This window comes from Acanthaster planci, linkage group LG12, assembly GCF_054643075.1.
Source record: "Acanthaster planci isolate LZ-2023a linkage group LG12, COTS_SCS, whole genome shotgun sequence".
NCBI classification, from domain to species: domain Eukaryota; kingdom Metazoa; phylum Echinodermata; class Asteroidea; order Valvatida; family Acanthasteridae; genus Acanthaster; species Acanthaster planci.
Window position 1 is genome coordinate 13,390,268 of NC_141788.1, and position 16,499 is coordinate 13,406,766.

At 39.7% G+C, this 16,499-nt stretch overlaps 1 protein-coding gene across 1 annotated transcript in view; it reads left to right on the forward strand.

Moving 5' to 3' along the window:
• LOC110987209 (glutamate receptor ionotropic, NMDA 3B-like) overlaps positions 1 to 16,499 on the forward strand; it is a 59,625-nt gene that overhangs the window by 36,560 nt on the left and 6,566 nt on the right. Inside the window, exons 5-7 of the mRNA XM_022249739.2 lie at positions 4,119 to 4,264; positions 12,529 to 12,662; positions 14,957 to 15,127. Of these exons, the coding sequence (XP_022105431.2) occupies positions 4,119 to 4,264; positions 12,529 to 12,662; positions 14,957 to 15,127 (451 nt within the window). The remainder of the gene's footprint in view (positions 1 to 4,118; positions 4,265 to 12,528; positions 12,663 to 14,956; positions 15,128 to 16,499) is intronic.

Consider the following 16,499-nt stretch of genomic DNA (forward strand, 5'->3'; position numbering starts at 1 on the left):
ACTTACCTTTCCCCCCATGCATAGGGATGTTTGCCCCGCCTGCTTTGTTTTTCCTCGGTTTAGGCATATTCCGAACTTGTCCTCCCCATTTCAAAGGTTCATACATTCTCTTTATCTCTTAATGAATTGTATCCTTTTGCCTCACCTACCTAGAATACAGTCGTAACATACAAAATACACATGTATCATATTAGTGGAGATGCATCTCAAGCCATACGGCAATTTAAACGCAAGCTTTAGGTAGTTGTACTTCACACAATTAGAAGACTGCAACTCCTGTTGTTTTTTGTTTGTTTGATTTGTTCTGTTTTTGCTGTGCTGCACTTCAAGTGTGCCTCGTTTGATTCGGATTTTTTTGTAATTTTATCTTTATGTGTTTACTTTTTTTTGAGTGATTCAAGTAACAGAGATAAATTTTGAAGTGGAGATTTATTTAGTAGAGTGTAAGAATTACTCTTAGCAATCTCTTATTGATGAGGGGCAACCAAGTACGATAAAAAGGTTTACATGGCCAGCCAAATTTGTTCTGAACTGATCTCATTGAGAATGTCGGGCATAATTATTATCTCAAAATCAGCTGAAATAGCAAGATCATGCACTCGTCTTTGCTTTTTCAGTAAATAGCAATTACGGCGAACCTAGGCGAGTAATTAAATTCCCGAGGGTAAGCATGGTGTGACTTGATGAAAGCAGTATCATCGTAAACACCTTGCGTTAGTTTTCCTGAGCAGCTCGCTATGCGTCTTGGTGACGTTCAAATATTTTGTATTATAACGTAATGTTAATGCACCATTCAATATTTTCTGTTTTGGCCTTACCTTTCAGTATCCAGTCTTTAAACATAAAGGCAAACGGTTTGAAGAGGTGATGTAATTTCTGTCAATATCAATGAACACTTTTACAATGACTGGAATATTGGGAGTACACTTCGCGTCAACCAACGGTACTTGCTCACTCAACAGGGCGATAGAGAATTCTGCTTCTAAAAACATCTAAAAACCAAGGACGATTTTTGTAACAATGCCTAATGAAATGTTGATTAATGAGAGCAAAAGAAGAAGAGCGAACCACGGTTGTTTATTTATTTTTGGATTTCGACATCGAAGCGAAAGAAAGAAGCAGGTGGGTTCAATGAACGTCGAGGCAAAAATTGATTTCCCGGATGCGATTTCGATCTGGAAACCTCCATGAACCAAGGGCTTCGCAAACAACTGGGAGTTTGAGACGGTAGAGGGGGAGGAGAGAGCAGTAGTTATAATTGAGATATTTTGTAAAATGGGTGTAATGAAGCCAGGCTCAAAATGCCATTGTGGAAAATGCGCGTGTGCCTTTTGGGTGACGGTGGGCTTTTTTACAAACAATTATTCGCTTGCGTGAGACCTATCACATAAATGAATAAATTTAAAGCAACAAGGGAAATTTTTATAAGGATTTACTCTCCACACACATATGTTGACGTGGTAGTTAGTCTGAATCCAAGAAAGTGTTTCTATTCTGCCAAAAGGTTGAATTTCTTTCAGTGGAAAACAATCACCTTCAATTTTGAAATCATGGCTCTGAAGGATTATTTTAAACCGAAGTGAAGTAACCTCTTGCGGCAGTTAACTGCGGGGAAAAATGCTGACAGCTGCGCGGGCATAGTTGCTTCGTATCACATTATTCATTTGCTTTTCCTGGCCTCCAGTTAGCTCATAGATTCACATTTCAGACGGTAACATTACAAACTAATGTGCCCTGAAGTCTTGCATGATATGCTTACTGTATCACAACCAACCTGGGATTCGAACTCAGGTTTGTGATTAGAAATTGCAATAGCTTTAGACTAGGCCACGACAGTTTGAATATTTTTCTTATTCAAAGCGCAAAATGAAGTGAACCACACATTAGCAGTAAAATTTGAACATATCCATAAGAAGGGGTAAAGCTACCAGTTTTTGCTTTGTCATTTTGGTGGACCTACGTGTTCTAATCTCTTAGATTACTTCCAAACCAAATGAAACGACCTCGGATACAGGTGACCAAAGTATCCGGGTTTGTCAGAGGGCAAGCTAACAATGCATACATTGGTCGTCCGAGGCCGATTTCCTCGCTTGATTCTGTACACTGCTGACAGTATTATGTCAGAATGCGTTGCAGTTTCAGCGGGTTCTCTTTTAGGTCCTTTTGGCGTTCTATACGAGGACAACGGCTCATGCTCTTACAACGACCTAGAAAATCATACTCAAGATTTCATTAAATATCATCTGGAATTTCAGACATCAGCATATCTTATTTGCTCTCCACTTGTTCACAATTCACGCCATTGGTTTTAAAGCACTTGAATGTTGGAGATGACAAGTCAAGAGTTAATATGAAACCTTAGACTTGCCTACATCAGACATTCGTCCGCATCAAATTTCAATATTGACGGTAAGGAAGGTTGGTATCTATATTCACACGTAGTCTACATGTAGTAATCCAAAAACAGTTTCCATGAAGATCAATGTTGGAAGTAGGATAGTTTACTATTGGAAAATGAAGCACATTTCCTCCCTTCTCGTGGGTTGCGCTGTCTTACAGGACAACAGAATGTTGATATCTATCTAGAACAAAACACAGATTAGGATTTCACTCCTGTGAACAAGGTCCTTATAATACTACCAGCCAAAGACAAAGTTTTCTCTCCTTCTGGTTATGTTTCTTTTGTTCTTCTATATAAGAGCCAGTAGAGTGGGTTGTTGCTTGCGTCAGCGTATGGCACAACAGTGACATCTGTCGGGAAATCGAAGTTGCTGTACGTGTGACATTTTTGGCGATGTGTCAAGGCAGGGTTGATCAGGTGCAACAAGGTTGAATGGCTGAGGGGAGACGGGTGTTTTTGCCGTGAGAAAAATGTACAGATTGATCAACTTCCATGGTTTATTTAGCACGTTGTGATGGGAGTGTATATGCCCACAGGGTGACGTCAGGGAGTTGCACTTTTCGCACAATCAAGGTAAACAAAAAACTAATAGTAGTAAATAAGGTGCAATCTTGCATTCCGCACATGAAGTATTGAACACGCAACATTAAATGTAAATCACGAAATAAAAACAAACGGATAAAGCTGAAAACTGACGCAAAAATCAAATTGTTTGACAAAATTTAAAACATCCGGTCCAAAGACAAATGTATAGAAACATGGAATGGAAAGATTTTTAGACAAAAGTCCAAGATGATAAGAGATGCTATCAGTTAACAAAAATCTTCTGCAAGACATTTATTTTAATCAAGCAGTGAATGGAGTCGACCGAAAAAAGAAATGGATAAGGCTACCAGTAGATCTGAACCGGAGAAAAGTGTCTCTTACTTTTGTTGATGTAACTTGTTCTTGTCAGCCGTTTCCTATATACGAAATTGTGGATGTATGTGTTTCATTGAGATGGATTGATTAGTTCACTGTCAAACATCTACTTTATTATGTACTAATGGCAAAATGTTCACTCCGCTCCCCAAACGGCACGTTGAATTTTCACTGCAAATTGTTCCTTCCCTCTCCAGACAACTACTCCTTGGCGAGATGCCCTCTGTTAAAAATGCAGAGTCACAATATTTGGCGGGAAATATCCGGGGGGGAAATGTGCACAGAATTTGAGTAAGATGTTCGCTGAGGCTAGCACGTTATGCAGGAGCATGATTACAGGGCAAACGCCAGCCAAAACATTATTGGATAAACCGAGTATTTAACCCTTCGTATATAGTCCTGGTTCTGATTACAAAAATGGCCGTCGACACTTGGTTTTTTACCGCTCAGGGACGACATCGTCCGTTGATTAAACTCCTTTGGGATGGGAATATGGGCTGGTTGCTGTCCAAATGCTATACGATTTTCATCAAAAGTCACCAATTAAATATGCGTGTCTTTCAAACGTAAAAGACCGGTAAGGTTTCCATGCTAGACGCAATGTGTCACAGAAAATTTATCACTTCACTTCTCGATTCAAAATGAAGCAAGCTGAGTATCAGATGCTGTAGTTACACTCCAGAATGCAGGATTTAGTTACAATCCAGTATACAGATCTCAAACTTAATCCCCGCCACAGTTTTTACCCAAAGTGTTGGAATCTATTGTTTGTCGAGAATTCAAACTCTGCTTTCAGTTGAAGAATCCTACATCGGAGATCACTATCGGAACAGTGACGGGAAGCAGTATACAAAACTACCTCCGAAGCCTCAATCCTAACCTAGACGCCTTCATGGAGAACTACATACAGCACAGCACGGAACAGGCGATAGATAACCTCAAGTAAGTCTGTTGCTCACAAGAATCTATCTCGTCCAAGTTGCGCTCCCTTTATACGCGCTTTGATTGTTTCTGAGAGCAAATAGCTCTCTCCGAGATTTTTAACTTAATGTTTCCGAGTTAAGTGCAAGTATTCTGTAGTGTTTAAATCTCATGTTACCAGTATGCAAAGTTACGATGCATGACCGTTAAAATGTCGGCCACAGAACATGAACCGCAAACCTCAAGGAAGTCGAATACATGTAGTACAGCTGTTGCCCCCCCAGCCCAGGTCATTATGACTGACGTCCAGGGTATAAAGGTTGTGTACAAAACGACCACAAAATTGGTTCTAATTTGTTCTTGGTTTACCTGTTGAAGAAACTAATTTTTCACGTTTAAAAGTTCTTCGTGGCGCGGCCTTATCTATCCGTCTGGGGGGTTTGGGAATTTCAGAACGAACTATAGACTGCAAGGTCGAGGAAAATAAGTGAGAGACAACATTACCTTTGTAGATGTAATTCATCCGTTCTCGAATTCATGGTAAAGTGCACGCACGTGGAATCCGAGCAGTGTGTATGCACTACGCGTGCGCAATTTGCAGTGAAAAGGTCTGTTGACTGCCTGCTACGCGGAGGCCGTGACTGGTACCCGGCTTTAACCCGCGTGCCGTCGAAATGATATCAAATTGCAATCCGTTTTTGTCGGATCGGGGGCTTCAGGCTGACCAAAGTTAAACCCCTGTTGGTTACCCTAAAATGTTTAGATTTTGTTCGGCTTTATATTTCGGTTTATACTTGCTATTTTATAAGAATAACCTCGGTTAGCGTAGAAGGCTTTGTATATGCAGGGTTCTTGTGCGGGAATAAGTTCATCAACGATCCCTCTGAAAGGTTCAACATGTTTCATTTGTTCGTAGAGTTTTTACTTGTTAAAGATGTACATGTATAAATACACAATATTGCAAAGATCCGATTTTTATTAAAATGAAAGAGTAACTTATCCTGATAATTGAGGAATAAAAAAGAGGATTACATTGCGGGCATGATGATCGTGATGAACAGGCGAGAGCGACGCTATACTGATCGAGAACACAGTATGCAGAGGCAGTACTGGCGCGCGCACGTGCGGTAAGTAGCGATCATGCACAAATTGTGCTGTTGATCGGCCTTTATTTTTTATGCGTAAACTAAACATACAATAAATAGACTGAAGCGGCAAACGGCTGTGACAAGTTGGATTTTAGAGCAATGGACAGTGTTGAAGTTTTAAAAAAAATCTCCTAATTAAATCATACGGTTTTGGGGAGTGGGTGGATGCTCTCTTAAAATCCTCAGCCTCACGTAGGCCTACATCAAACAGCTGGAAACTCAAATTCATGTACTATGTAGTTGTTTGGAGTCCTCTGTAATCATAAGTGCCTTCTGATATTCTTGTTAATGTTTTTCACCAGTGAAGAAATCATGTGCAGTTTCAAAATACTCAATAATCTAAAAATAGGTGATTTTTCGTTTTTGAATTCAGGCCCAAGGGATTGTGACTGTTAATTGCCGTTATTGACTCTTATCATCAGTCTAGTTTATTAAAAAACAACCATCTGTGGAAAAGTTCTCCATCGCTAAAAAAAATTTAAAATGGGACAAATCAAGAGATACGAGTAAATTGCTGGCAACAGAAATGTGCCAAAGCCTTGCTGGATAATACCCTGTCCCCTCGATCGTACGGAACTGCCGGGAGTCCCTTAACTTCTATCGAATTTTGTGGACACCACAATGTTAAAAAAACGGCCAAGAATTTGTACAAATTCTGAATTTTAGCTTTCCCGTACTGGCCGTAGTAGACTCAGCTTGCGTGCAGGTAACTAGGCCAACCGTCACCAACGCACGCCACAGCCTCGCCTCAGCCCGATGTTGCGTGTCCTCAGCATGGAGATCAATGGTACTTGTGGCTGAGAACCAAGTTGCGCTTTACGTACTTTTAATATGCGAGCGTCGAAACCAGTAGATTCAGTTAGACTTCAGTTTCACTGGTTCCTGTCAGAACATGTAGTTTCGATGTGCATGTATGCAGCTCGGAGTCTCGTGCGCCAGGTAGTTGCGCGCGCACACTGTACGAACTGCACTGGAGAACGGCTGAAAACAGTCCACAACAATGGCAAGAATTAACGTTACGTCTGACTTTATTTTCCCATTTTCGTCTTTGGTGGTGATGTGTCGAATTTCTTATCCCACCAGCTGTGGAGATAAGGATGCATAGGAGTTACAGACGTGAAATTGGCTCCTTGGAAAAGGTCGAAATTTTAGTTACAAAATTTTTCGCCCGATTTTGCACCCTTTATATCCTGAACTCCCTCCGTAACGTAGTACAGCCAGGGAGTCCACCTGGGCTAGCCCCCCCCCGACATCCAAAATTATACGCTGCTGGCTAACAGATAACAGCAAAGTGGAAGTGGGAAATTAATACAGTGTATTGTCATCATTAGCGCTAGTAAATCATCAGCCTCTTGTCTATCATTTTTGTCAGTTTATGCTTGAAACTCATTTTCCCCTTTTGTATTATCTAGCATGATTCATTTTTTTGCTGAAACGTCGATGAACTATATAACTTATCGTATTCCCAGTGCTAACGCGGCACTACACCTGACCTGATGTTAAAATCGACAGGGAATTCTACCGTCGGAGTCTGGACGCTCATTCAATGATCTTTACCCCTCTTGGGAGCTTTCCGAATTTGTAAATTTCCGTCCTTGTTGAATATTCTAATTTAAACCCAGTAGAGAAAATTATTTTTCGATCCATGGCAAGTGCTTTATGTCATTATCATGGAATCGACTAGCCTACAGACAGCGGTCAGTGTGCGGATTTCATGTCCATGTTCAACATGGCATTTACCAGGTCGTATCGGGGAAAAACAAACAGTGAATCAGTGGAAGTGAAGATGTTTGTTCACGTTCGAGGAGTCCTTCAGGAGTGGAATGCTTTGCATGAACTCGCTGTCCGCTATGTAATTGCACTGTCTAATTCGATGTAGGGACACTTAATCGTTCGTGACCAATACACAACATTGCATCAAATAGTCAGATCAAAAGCTTAGCACGTACCTGGCACATAATTGACGGCAAAACGATGTACATCGTAAAGAATCAAAATCAGGATTAAAACTTGAAGAATAAAATCTCCTCAAACCTTCTCTTGGGAGCATATTGAAAGAGGTGAACGTTGTTACCAGTTGGAAGAGATTGAAGTGTGACGCATCCCACGTGTCTACCGTTTTATTGCAAGTTGTTTTTTACTTGGGTGTTCCTTACAACGTGACCATTGCTATAGTGATTTTAAGTTTTATTCACGTGTTATTGAGGATTATAATTTTAAGACATATAAAACGTGCCCTTGGTGACTAAAATTTGAAAGAGTACAGACTTCAGTTCGACCAGTGTTATTTCGTTAAAAATCTATGCAATTTAATAACAAAAGTGTTGGCCAGTTTGGCGAGCCTCTCAGCCACACATTAAACCCGAGTTTAGGGTATACCTCCGTGTTAATTTTCCCCTTTTCAGTCGCCATTTTCAAATTTGGAGAGTAACTTTGTATTGGTGGAGCAGTATCAAGTATTCGTATCAATATTGGTACCGGATTTTTCTGACGGATCATCGCTTTGCTTGTTAATGTGTCTCCCTTCCTGACTCGTCGGACGCAATATAGAAACATGAGAGTCTGCTGCCCTCTCCAAATTGTGGCAGACGACGGTCCAATAATCTGAAATGGCTATCTTCATTTTTCCGATCGCATATATATCCAAGAGGTGACTTCTCTTTTCCCGCACATCAAAAGGTATTCCAAAACAGCAATTCACTAGGCTATTGTCCCAAAGGAATCCCCTTCCCAGTGTAAGGGAGGACTTACATCCTCTTTGACTGTTCGGAAATAAGGCTCAGATCAGATGATATCTCATACAAAATCAAAACGGTACATTTAATATGTATTTGAAAACCAAATTTTAACTTTAAAACTTTCATACAAAGGTCTAAACAACGAACCGTTCAAACTACATTCGCAAGGAGGGCATGAGTATATTGCTTTCCCAAGTCCTCGCCAAAATACGGTGGATGAAGCTTAAGGGCTTATTTGCTGTCTGCTGTCTGTGTCATGGCACCTACGACTACATGCAGCCATACAGTCTACAGTCAGTTCGGCGGGATACCATCCACTCAACCGATAGCATTTGATAAAACGGCACTCATCTGAAGTGTTGAATCAGCGCTCTTCTAATGAGTACCTTAGATCCTGAGAAACGTTTGGCAATTTGGGACAGTGTAGGTGCATTTTTAGGTGCATTCAGGTCCAATCTAAAACTGAATATCTTAGAGCAAATTCCCTTTAAATTATATACAGATATTAAATGTTAAAACTATAACGGTGTTGGCATTGGCATCCTTTCCATAAAAAATTATCGCGAGGGACATTTCCCCGTTGTCTATACCCAGGATTGCCATCCATGCAAATTCAAGCCCGCCAGAGGGCTTTTGTAGTGAAGTAAAAAAACAACAACAACAACATCAACAACAAAAACAACAACAAAACACCTCCACCTCCAAAACTATAACCCAATTAGAGTAATTATTTTGTTTGCTAACCCAGTCTGAAAATGGCACTTTCTCTACCTGTAATATCGACACTCAAACTTTTGTATAAAGCGTCAATACAATATTAGCATCTAGTTACCCATAGTGCGACTCAACGATGAGTGTGGGTTAAACGTGGTCATGCATAGGCCTACTCAAGTGAACCAGGGAAAGGGGGTCTTGGCATAGATGTTTGAATCAATATTTTACAATTACTGTTTTCCGAGCTTGGATGTTTTCGTTCAACTCCACAGGAAAGGAAAATTAATCAGCTTACCTAAAATAACTGCAGGCCTGAATTTCTAATTCGAGGCAGTGTATGCCGGGGTAATATCCCCCAACTTAAAATTAAACGAGGGCATACCCCCATCCACCACCGTCAGTGCCCATAACTAGGAAAAAAATTAAAAACTTGAAGCTGATTTTGTGATGAAATTAATATTAACAAGTACAGGAGTATGGAAAAGTACATGTTAAAAAATGAAAAGGATATGCTTTTGATTTCCTGCATTTGACGGATTTGTTTGTACTGAAAAGTACATTATAACATCAGTATTTGCGTCTATGTTTTTATGTATTTTTATCTCAAAATTATCCCTCGTCAATATCCTACAACGTTAACTCAATAACGACGACTTAAAATTTGTTTTAGGGAATAATTTGCGTAGTCAACAAGTTTACATTATTTTTTTTTGCTTAAAAATATTGTTAAACAATGTCTGCCCTTCCTTTTCAATCAGTCCAACAGATTTGTGATTTGCAATGACAAACACGAATCGCTTGGTGGTGTGAAATCTTAAAGGGAAGAAAATCTAGTTTGAAGCATCGTGCACCCATGACTGTACAGCTTCACTAATCATCGGTACGTTTGAACGAGGAGGGTGGTAAAACAACGAACCGCAATAAAATGGACAAGACGAACATTGCCAGTATTTTGACGCTCCACCATCGGGTCTCGAGAGCACACCTGGGCATTTTTAACCCGCCTTTCTCCCTCTCTGTCTCTCTCTTTGTGTGTGTGTGTGCTTGCTCGAGTGAAACACTTGTCTTTGACCACTCGACTAGGAGCAAACAACAAAAACACCAAGCTACTCTCTTCAGAGCTCCTCTTCAATGCGCAAATGGTTCCTGTCTCTCGCTGCTTTTTATCTAAATCCCGGGAGGATCACTGGTGCACCAGAGCGTGTGTTCCCATTAGTCCAAGACATGTCCACAGGACATCGACTCATTCACTCATGACAGGAAGAATTACGAGGGTGACTGGAATGTGTGAGCCCACTGTTCGAAGCGAGTTTTCCTATACAGTGATCATTATGTTGAAATTTTACATTTTATGGAATGAAAGAATTTGAAACGCCATTACCATTTAGTCTGAACTGAACTATACACATCAGTCCAAAAAGTACAATACATGCAAGAATAGGCCTACAGCAGGGAACAGTTAACGTAAAGAGAAAGCACATGCAGTAGTTTAGCACTAATAGAATCCACACATTTTCCGTTGATACTCAACTGTTGATACTCTGTCGATATCATTGAGCTTTTGAACGACATAAGTCAATGAAATGCTTGCAACTAAATCACGTTTGCCTCCAGTTACTAATAGAGGTGATGCTGAGTGTGCTACGTCCCATTCGTGGAATTAATCTTACAAACTGAAATGTTTTGTAACCATACACAACACCCAACGAATCCGGAAGACTCCTATCTCAAAAGGCTTGTGTATTAAAAAACTTCACGTGTCTCCGTCCTTAATGCTGGTTTACACCTATGACAGAGGCAATGCTGCCTTTCCGTTTTACTCGAGAGATTTCAAGAGGATACCCCCCTCCTTTCGTCTGTCTGTTTACGCTTCCTTCCCTGCTGCATTTCAAACGTAACACCCTTGAGGGAATGAAGTGAGCCCGTGCCGCTGCATCCACAGCACAAGCCGATTACCCTACGTGCAAAGGCCCTACGGTGCGTCCAACGGTATAGATTGTCCTGGACTTGTCTAAACATCGCAATGTTTTTCCAGAATAGGGTGAACTGATTGTGTTTTCTGTGTACAAAAGTAGATTTGCGAGTGTTTCGGCTAATATACCTCAAAGTTAACACAATACACGACGTTCTCGGGGATTATCATGTCGCCACTATTCTGAGATAATATCCAAAATTACAATGCACACTTTTTACATTAAGCACGCACACACGTATATCTGCAACGTGGCGCAATTTTCCCTGGCCGTTTAAATATGGACAGTAATTTTCAGGACCTGTATATATTCATTTTAGTCTGAGATCCATACTCAGTCGTGCAGGCATTGATACAACATGTCTAGGCACTAAATACTCCTTTTTTAGGTAATTTATTTTTTTTCACTTTCTACTCTTCCGAATTGTATTCCTACTTTTACAAGAATAGAGAAAATGATGTAATGGCGAGGAAATGGGCTAACTAAATTGCGCTCCTGGCTTGTAACTCACTTTGATCGGCAATTAGGTTGAGGTTCCCAGTTCACGCACTTCCAGTGAAAAGCTAAGATAATAGTCTTCGGGCGTAAAAACAAAGTTGGTATTTAGTTTCTTTTGGGACAAAGGATAATGCCAGATAGATAGGTTGATCGGGTGTGAATGAAGCAGAAGTACAGTGAATATCATTTCTTTTCAATGGACAACCCATGTTTCGATATAGAACCTGTTTCATGCCTTCGTTGCCATCTGAAGTGTATCGCGTGTTCTAAAAATGAAATGTAATTTCAAAGTTGATATTCAGTTTAAAACGGTAACTGATGTTGTTGTTTATATTAATATTTCCACACGTCTTGTCGAAAGGCCCACAACATAATCAATATTCACTGAACTTTTTGCTTAACAATTTAGTTTGAAAAATAATTGGTGAAGTTATTGCTTTATTCTGCAGTTAGTGCAGATAATAAATAATGCAATGCCCGAAGTTTCTTCTGATATTTTCAGCTTTTATTTTGATGGTTGGATTTTGTTGGGCTCTGCAAAACAATGTGGTAGTTGATCGGACAAGCCGATCATGAAACATGAAAATCCTGCGGGTTTCAGATTTTCCAAGACTTAGTGTGACAAGTCAAGCAATGCCAAGCAGATTCACTGCTTGAAAAAAGATGAAAGTAATGAAAATTAAATATTTAGCTGCCCCTTTCGTGATTCAAGGGAGGCGATGTGTCTGTTGTCATCCCAAAATCTCATCCCCAAATTTGAATGCTACCACATTAGGTCTATTCTCACGTTCTCTGATTACGCGGCTCTGACCCTGCTAAAATTGCACGTGCACAGGTGATAGCTGCAGATGCATAATGTATTACTGCTTGCCTTGCCCTTTTCACAGCTAGTTGAAGTATCCTTTCACTGATTTTCCATAACATCGGTAACAATAGCACTGCGAATATTAGAGATATCTCAAAGCCATTTAGGATTTTTGCAATGTTGCTGAGGCTTACACTTGTCCTTTAATGCTGTGACCTTTCCACCAATGATAATATTTGACGTGCCAGCAGACACACAACCGTAATTAAAAAAAATCTTTTTCGCTAACTGATTTCCTTGATGAATCCTTAAGGCAAAGTTTAAATCTAGGATTTAAAAAAAATATTTTGTTTTGTTTTGTTTTGTTTTCTCTCTCTCTCTACTTTACCTTCTCTCCTGGTTGCCATAGGAACGGTGAATTGGATGTGTTCATCTACGATTCACCTGTGATTGAGTACAGGATGGCCAATGATCCACAGTGCAACCTAGTAAGCGTGGGTAAGCCGTTCGGCGAGGAAGGATATGGCATAGGAGTACCCAAAGGTAAATGCAGAATAACTAAAGCCAGTTTCACTATTTCAAAGGGTATTTTATGGCTTTTTATTTTCATGTCAATGAGTATTTCCGTATTTATGAGCCAAACTGTGACTTGCTGAACTAAATTTTTCCTTTTTTGCTGATTTTTTGTTTATGTGCATAGCAATATTAAATGAAGCATCAATTCTTTTCTCTGAAATGTGGTTAACAATGTGAGCGGATAAACCGATGCACTGAACACTATCTTCCCGGGATGACACACGACAACAGCGCCCCCAGTTGTCCACGAAAGCATGGATAATTTAAGTGTCCAACCAAATAGGAATATAAAGAGTTTTTGTACATTGAAAAGAGTACAAAGTTGCAGAAAAATTGTGTCTAAGAAAAATTTATTGCAGCTACACTTGTTTGCTTGGTTAGCTTCACCGTGGTTTGCGTTCACATTACCATTTACTGAATTTTAACTTCAAATATCTCATTTCTCATTCTGGTGTGCCTTATGACTTCTCGGTGCATTTCAACTACTCCACAAGCTGTCGTATGCTCAGATTTAACTATGGGATGTTCATTCTCTGCGTAAATCGTTAAAGTAATGCCTCTGCAACAAACGAAACGACTTAGTTCTTGGATGCTGGAAACAATTAGGATATGGGACTTGACACCATTGGCATCAAACAAACCACAAGGAACGCAAAAATATATTAAGACCGGATGCTGACAATTGTTTTTTAGCATTTTTGTAGTAAAAATAGAATTTTACTTCTGCATTGCCATGTTTACAAGTACCTTGCTTATAAATATACCGCCCGACGGTTTGGGGGTTTCACCCAGTATATTCATACTCGTGAATTCGCTCTGAGAATGCTACATGAATTAATTTGTTGTCATTCTTTCAACAGTCGATTTTATATGGATGAAGTTTACGTTATAAAGGCTTTTCAAATGTGTACAGGGAAATAAAAGACATTTCTAAGCAACATAGGCAACTACATTTCGACGGTCGTGTGAAATATTGTTCAATTAGTGCGGGTATACACAGGATAAATATAACAGGTAGCATGCCTAATGATTTATCTTCCGCATGAAATGTAATGCATCAAACAGCGTACCAGAGATTCTGTAACACCTGTAACTGCTCCCATGGGTCTGTCTGTTGTACCGAACTTAAGGATGGATGGACTAACGTTACCTGTGTGCCGAAGTGTCGCATCAGTGTACATAGTGTCTCCACAAAAAATGTGCTCGTCAAATATAGGCAAAATTTCTCTTTCAAATGCATTTTAAAAGAACTGAACTCTTCAGTGATTAAACAGGATAACCCTTCGTCATTAGGTTTTTAACTATTACACAAGTAACAGCCATTCTGCACCCTACGCCAAACGTGAGGACGCGCAAAGAGCCTTCGGGTATAAATTAGAATCGAAAAATGTATTTTGAATGACACCTTTCGAAGGCGAGGATACTCCGTTGCAAATGCCCTGTAACTTGGAGAGTAGTTACCCTTCTACAGGTATATGTGTGAGATGTTGTAATTTAAACGAAAATGAATAAAAGAAAAAAAATTGATTACAGAATCATTCAAAAACTGTGAATGTGGGAAAACATCGCGAAGTTGTTATCTTACCGCATTTTTAGAAAAAGGCCCGTCAGACGTTCATGTAAGATTTGATTTTCGACTTTCACTTAAATCAATAACCTTAGAAAGCTAAAAGTGTTAATAAAACTCAGTTACCAAACTATTCAAGGACACTATTCTTCCGATTTTATTTAAGGAAAATGGATGGCTTAAATTGGATTCCCTTGGTATAAAACTCGGCTTTTATCAGCGATAGATAAGCCTAGTACAGGTAGTTCCTGGACCACTGCTGTTATGTAAGTTAACTATTCACAGAGGGGTCAAACCTAATTTTTTTCCTATACCATGTTAGCAATAAATGCTGTGGAAGTCTCTTGGATTTCTCTAGAGGGGGCAAGACACTAACCGGCCGTGGAAAAAGTCAACGGTGGTGGGGCTGGACTGCAAATGACCAATAGGGATGCTGTGTAAAGCTAGACATAGATAGAGCCGTGGAAGGGTTTTTTGTTTTTATATTGTTTTATAGTTGGTTACCTTCTCCTTTTCTCTCTTTTTGTATTCCTACGACACCCAGCATGAATTTGATGAGACCATTCAAATCACAACTCGCCCAGCCTCCGGCAGCTTACCCAACCCTCAAAACATATGATTGCGTATGCATTAACCGTAGCCTAAACCAACATTGATTCGTCTTAATTAGTCCTGTCATCTTGCTTTGACACAGAATCACCGTTAAGAGACACAGTCTCGGGGAAGATTCTTGAATACGAGTTAGATGGAATCCTGGAGGAGCTCCAGCGAAAATGGTTCGAATCCACAGGCTGCATGAAGGAAGACATACTTGACCCTACCTCTGGAGGCGAGGATAACACGGTCACTATAGCACACGTTGGCGGTCAGTATATAGGCGTAATACAGAAAGAACAGAATGGGCCTGTAGCCTCTATACTGGGACAAGTCTTGGTTAGACAAGACCTTGTTTTATCCCCCCCCCCTTATTCCCCTCAAGGAGAAATATTGTTTGGGCCTACACGTCTCTGCGAACGGTAATCTAATCGATTACAAACGGTAATTTGATTCTGTAATATATCATGTTTCGCCATTGAGTATCAAATCCTTCGGATGTGTTGAATTCTATCACGGAACTCATATATTAATACAAAAGCCCTGGAGTGCCATCAAAACAATATAATACCTTCAAAAAGTGAAGATTTTTTCGACGTTCGTCTTTATAAAGTATTTTTAACTTCGTTTTTATGAGCATATTTTTTTAAAATTTTTTTGTGCGAGATATATGTATTCTGCAGTTCGTTCTTGTGAGATCTATTTTTAGAAACAAATTGTTTTTATGAGGCATTGTTTTGTCTTTTTTCAAGAGATACATTTTCCACGTTAATTTTCAAGAAATATGTATTTTCAAATTTGATTTTTTGCCTCGTAAAAACGAACTTCAAAAAATGTATCTCACAAAAACGAACTTAGAAACATATATTTTGTTGTAACAACCATTTGTTTCCAAAGATAGAACAATATATCTAAATATAGATCTCAGAACGATCTGGAGAAATATATCTCGAACAAACAAACTTTGGAAGAATACATCTCGTAAAATCGAAGTTGAAAAAATAAACTTTGTAACAACACACTGCAATAGTACTTCACTTTTTGGAAATACACACTCGATGCCACAAAAGGGCTTTCGTAATATAACAAGTCAGAGTCGCGATGTCCTTTTTCAACGTACATTGGACATTGAAGCCGCCGGTGGCCATCTTACCGCGCTGCACCCAGTACAAAGGTAATACAAAGGCTTGGTCTCTAACCAAATTGTTCGATGCAACGAGGGTATTGCGAATTCAGACTTTCTGTGGGCCTCCTTACGATCCAGGTCGTAAGGAAGCGTATTTAGGACATGAATAAAAATATTTTGGCTTTTCTAATTCGCCCGGGCATATTACGATTGGGCAAGTTATTATTTCACCCGGGCAAATTATATTGTCGCCTGGGTGGTGACTCCTCTGCCCAAGTGGATTATACCTATGTGCTCCACAATTTTGCAATTAATCCACCCAGTCAAAATAGTAATCCACTCAGGCGAATAGTAATCCGCCCGGGCGAAATAGTGGGTTAAACTGTTTTATTCATGTCCTACGCCTCCATAGGATCGTGATGATCCGCTGTTGATTCTCTGACACTTAAACCTGCCTTATAATGAATTGTTGGTCGTTCAACCAGCATGTAATAAACACGATTAGTGCGTTCACATA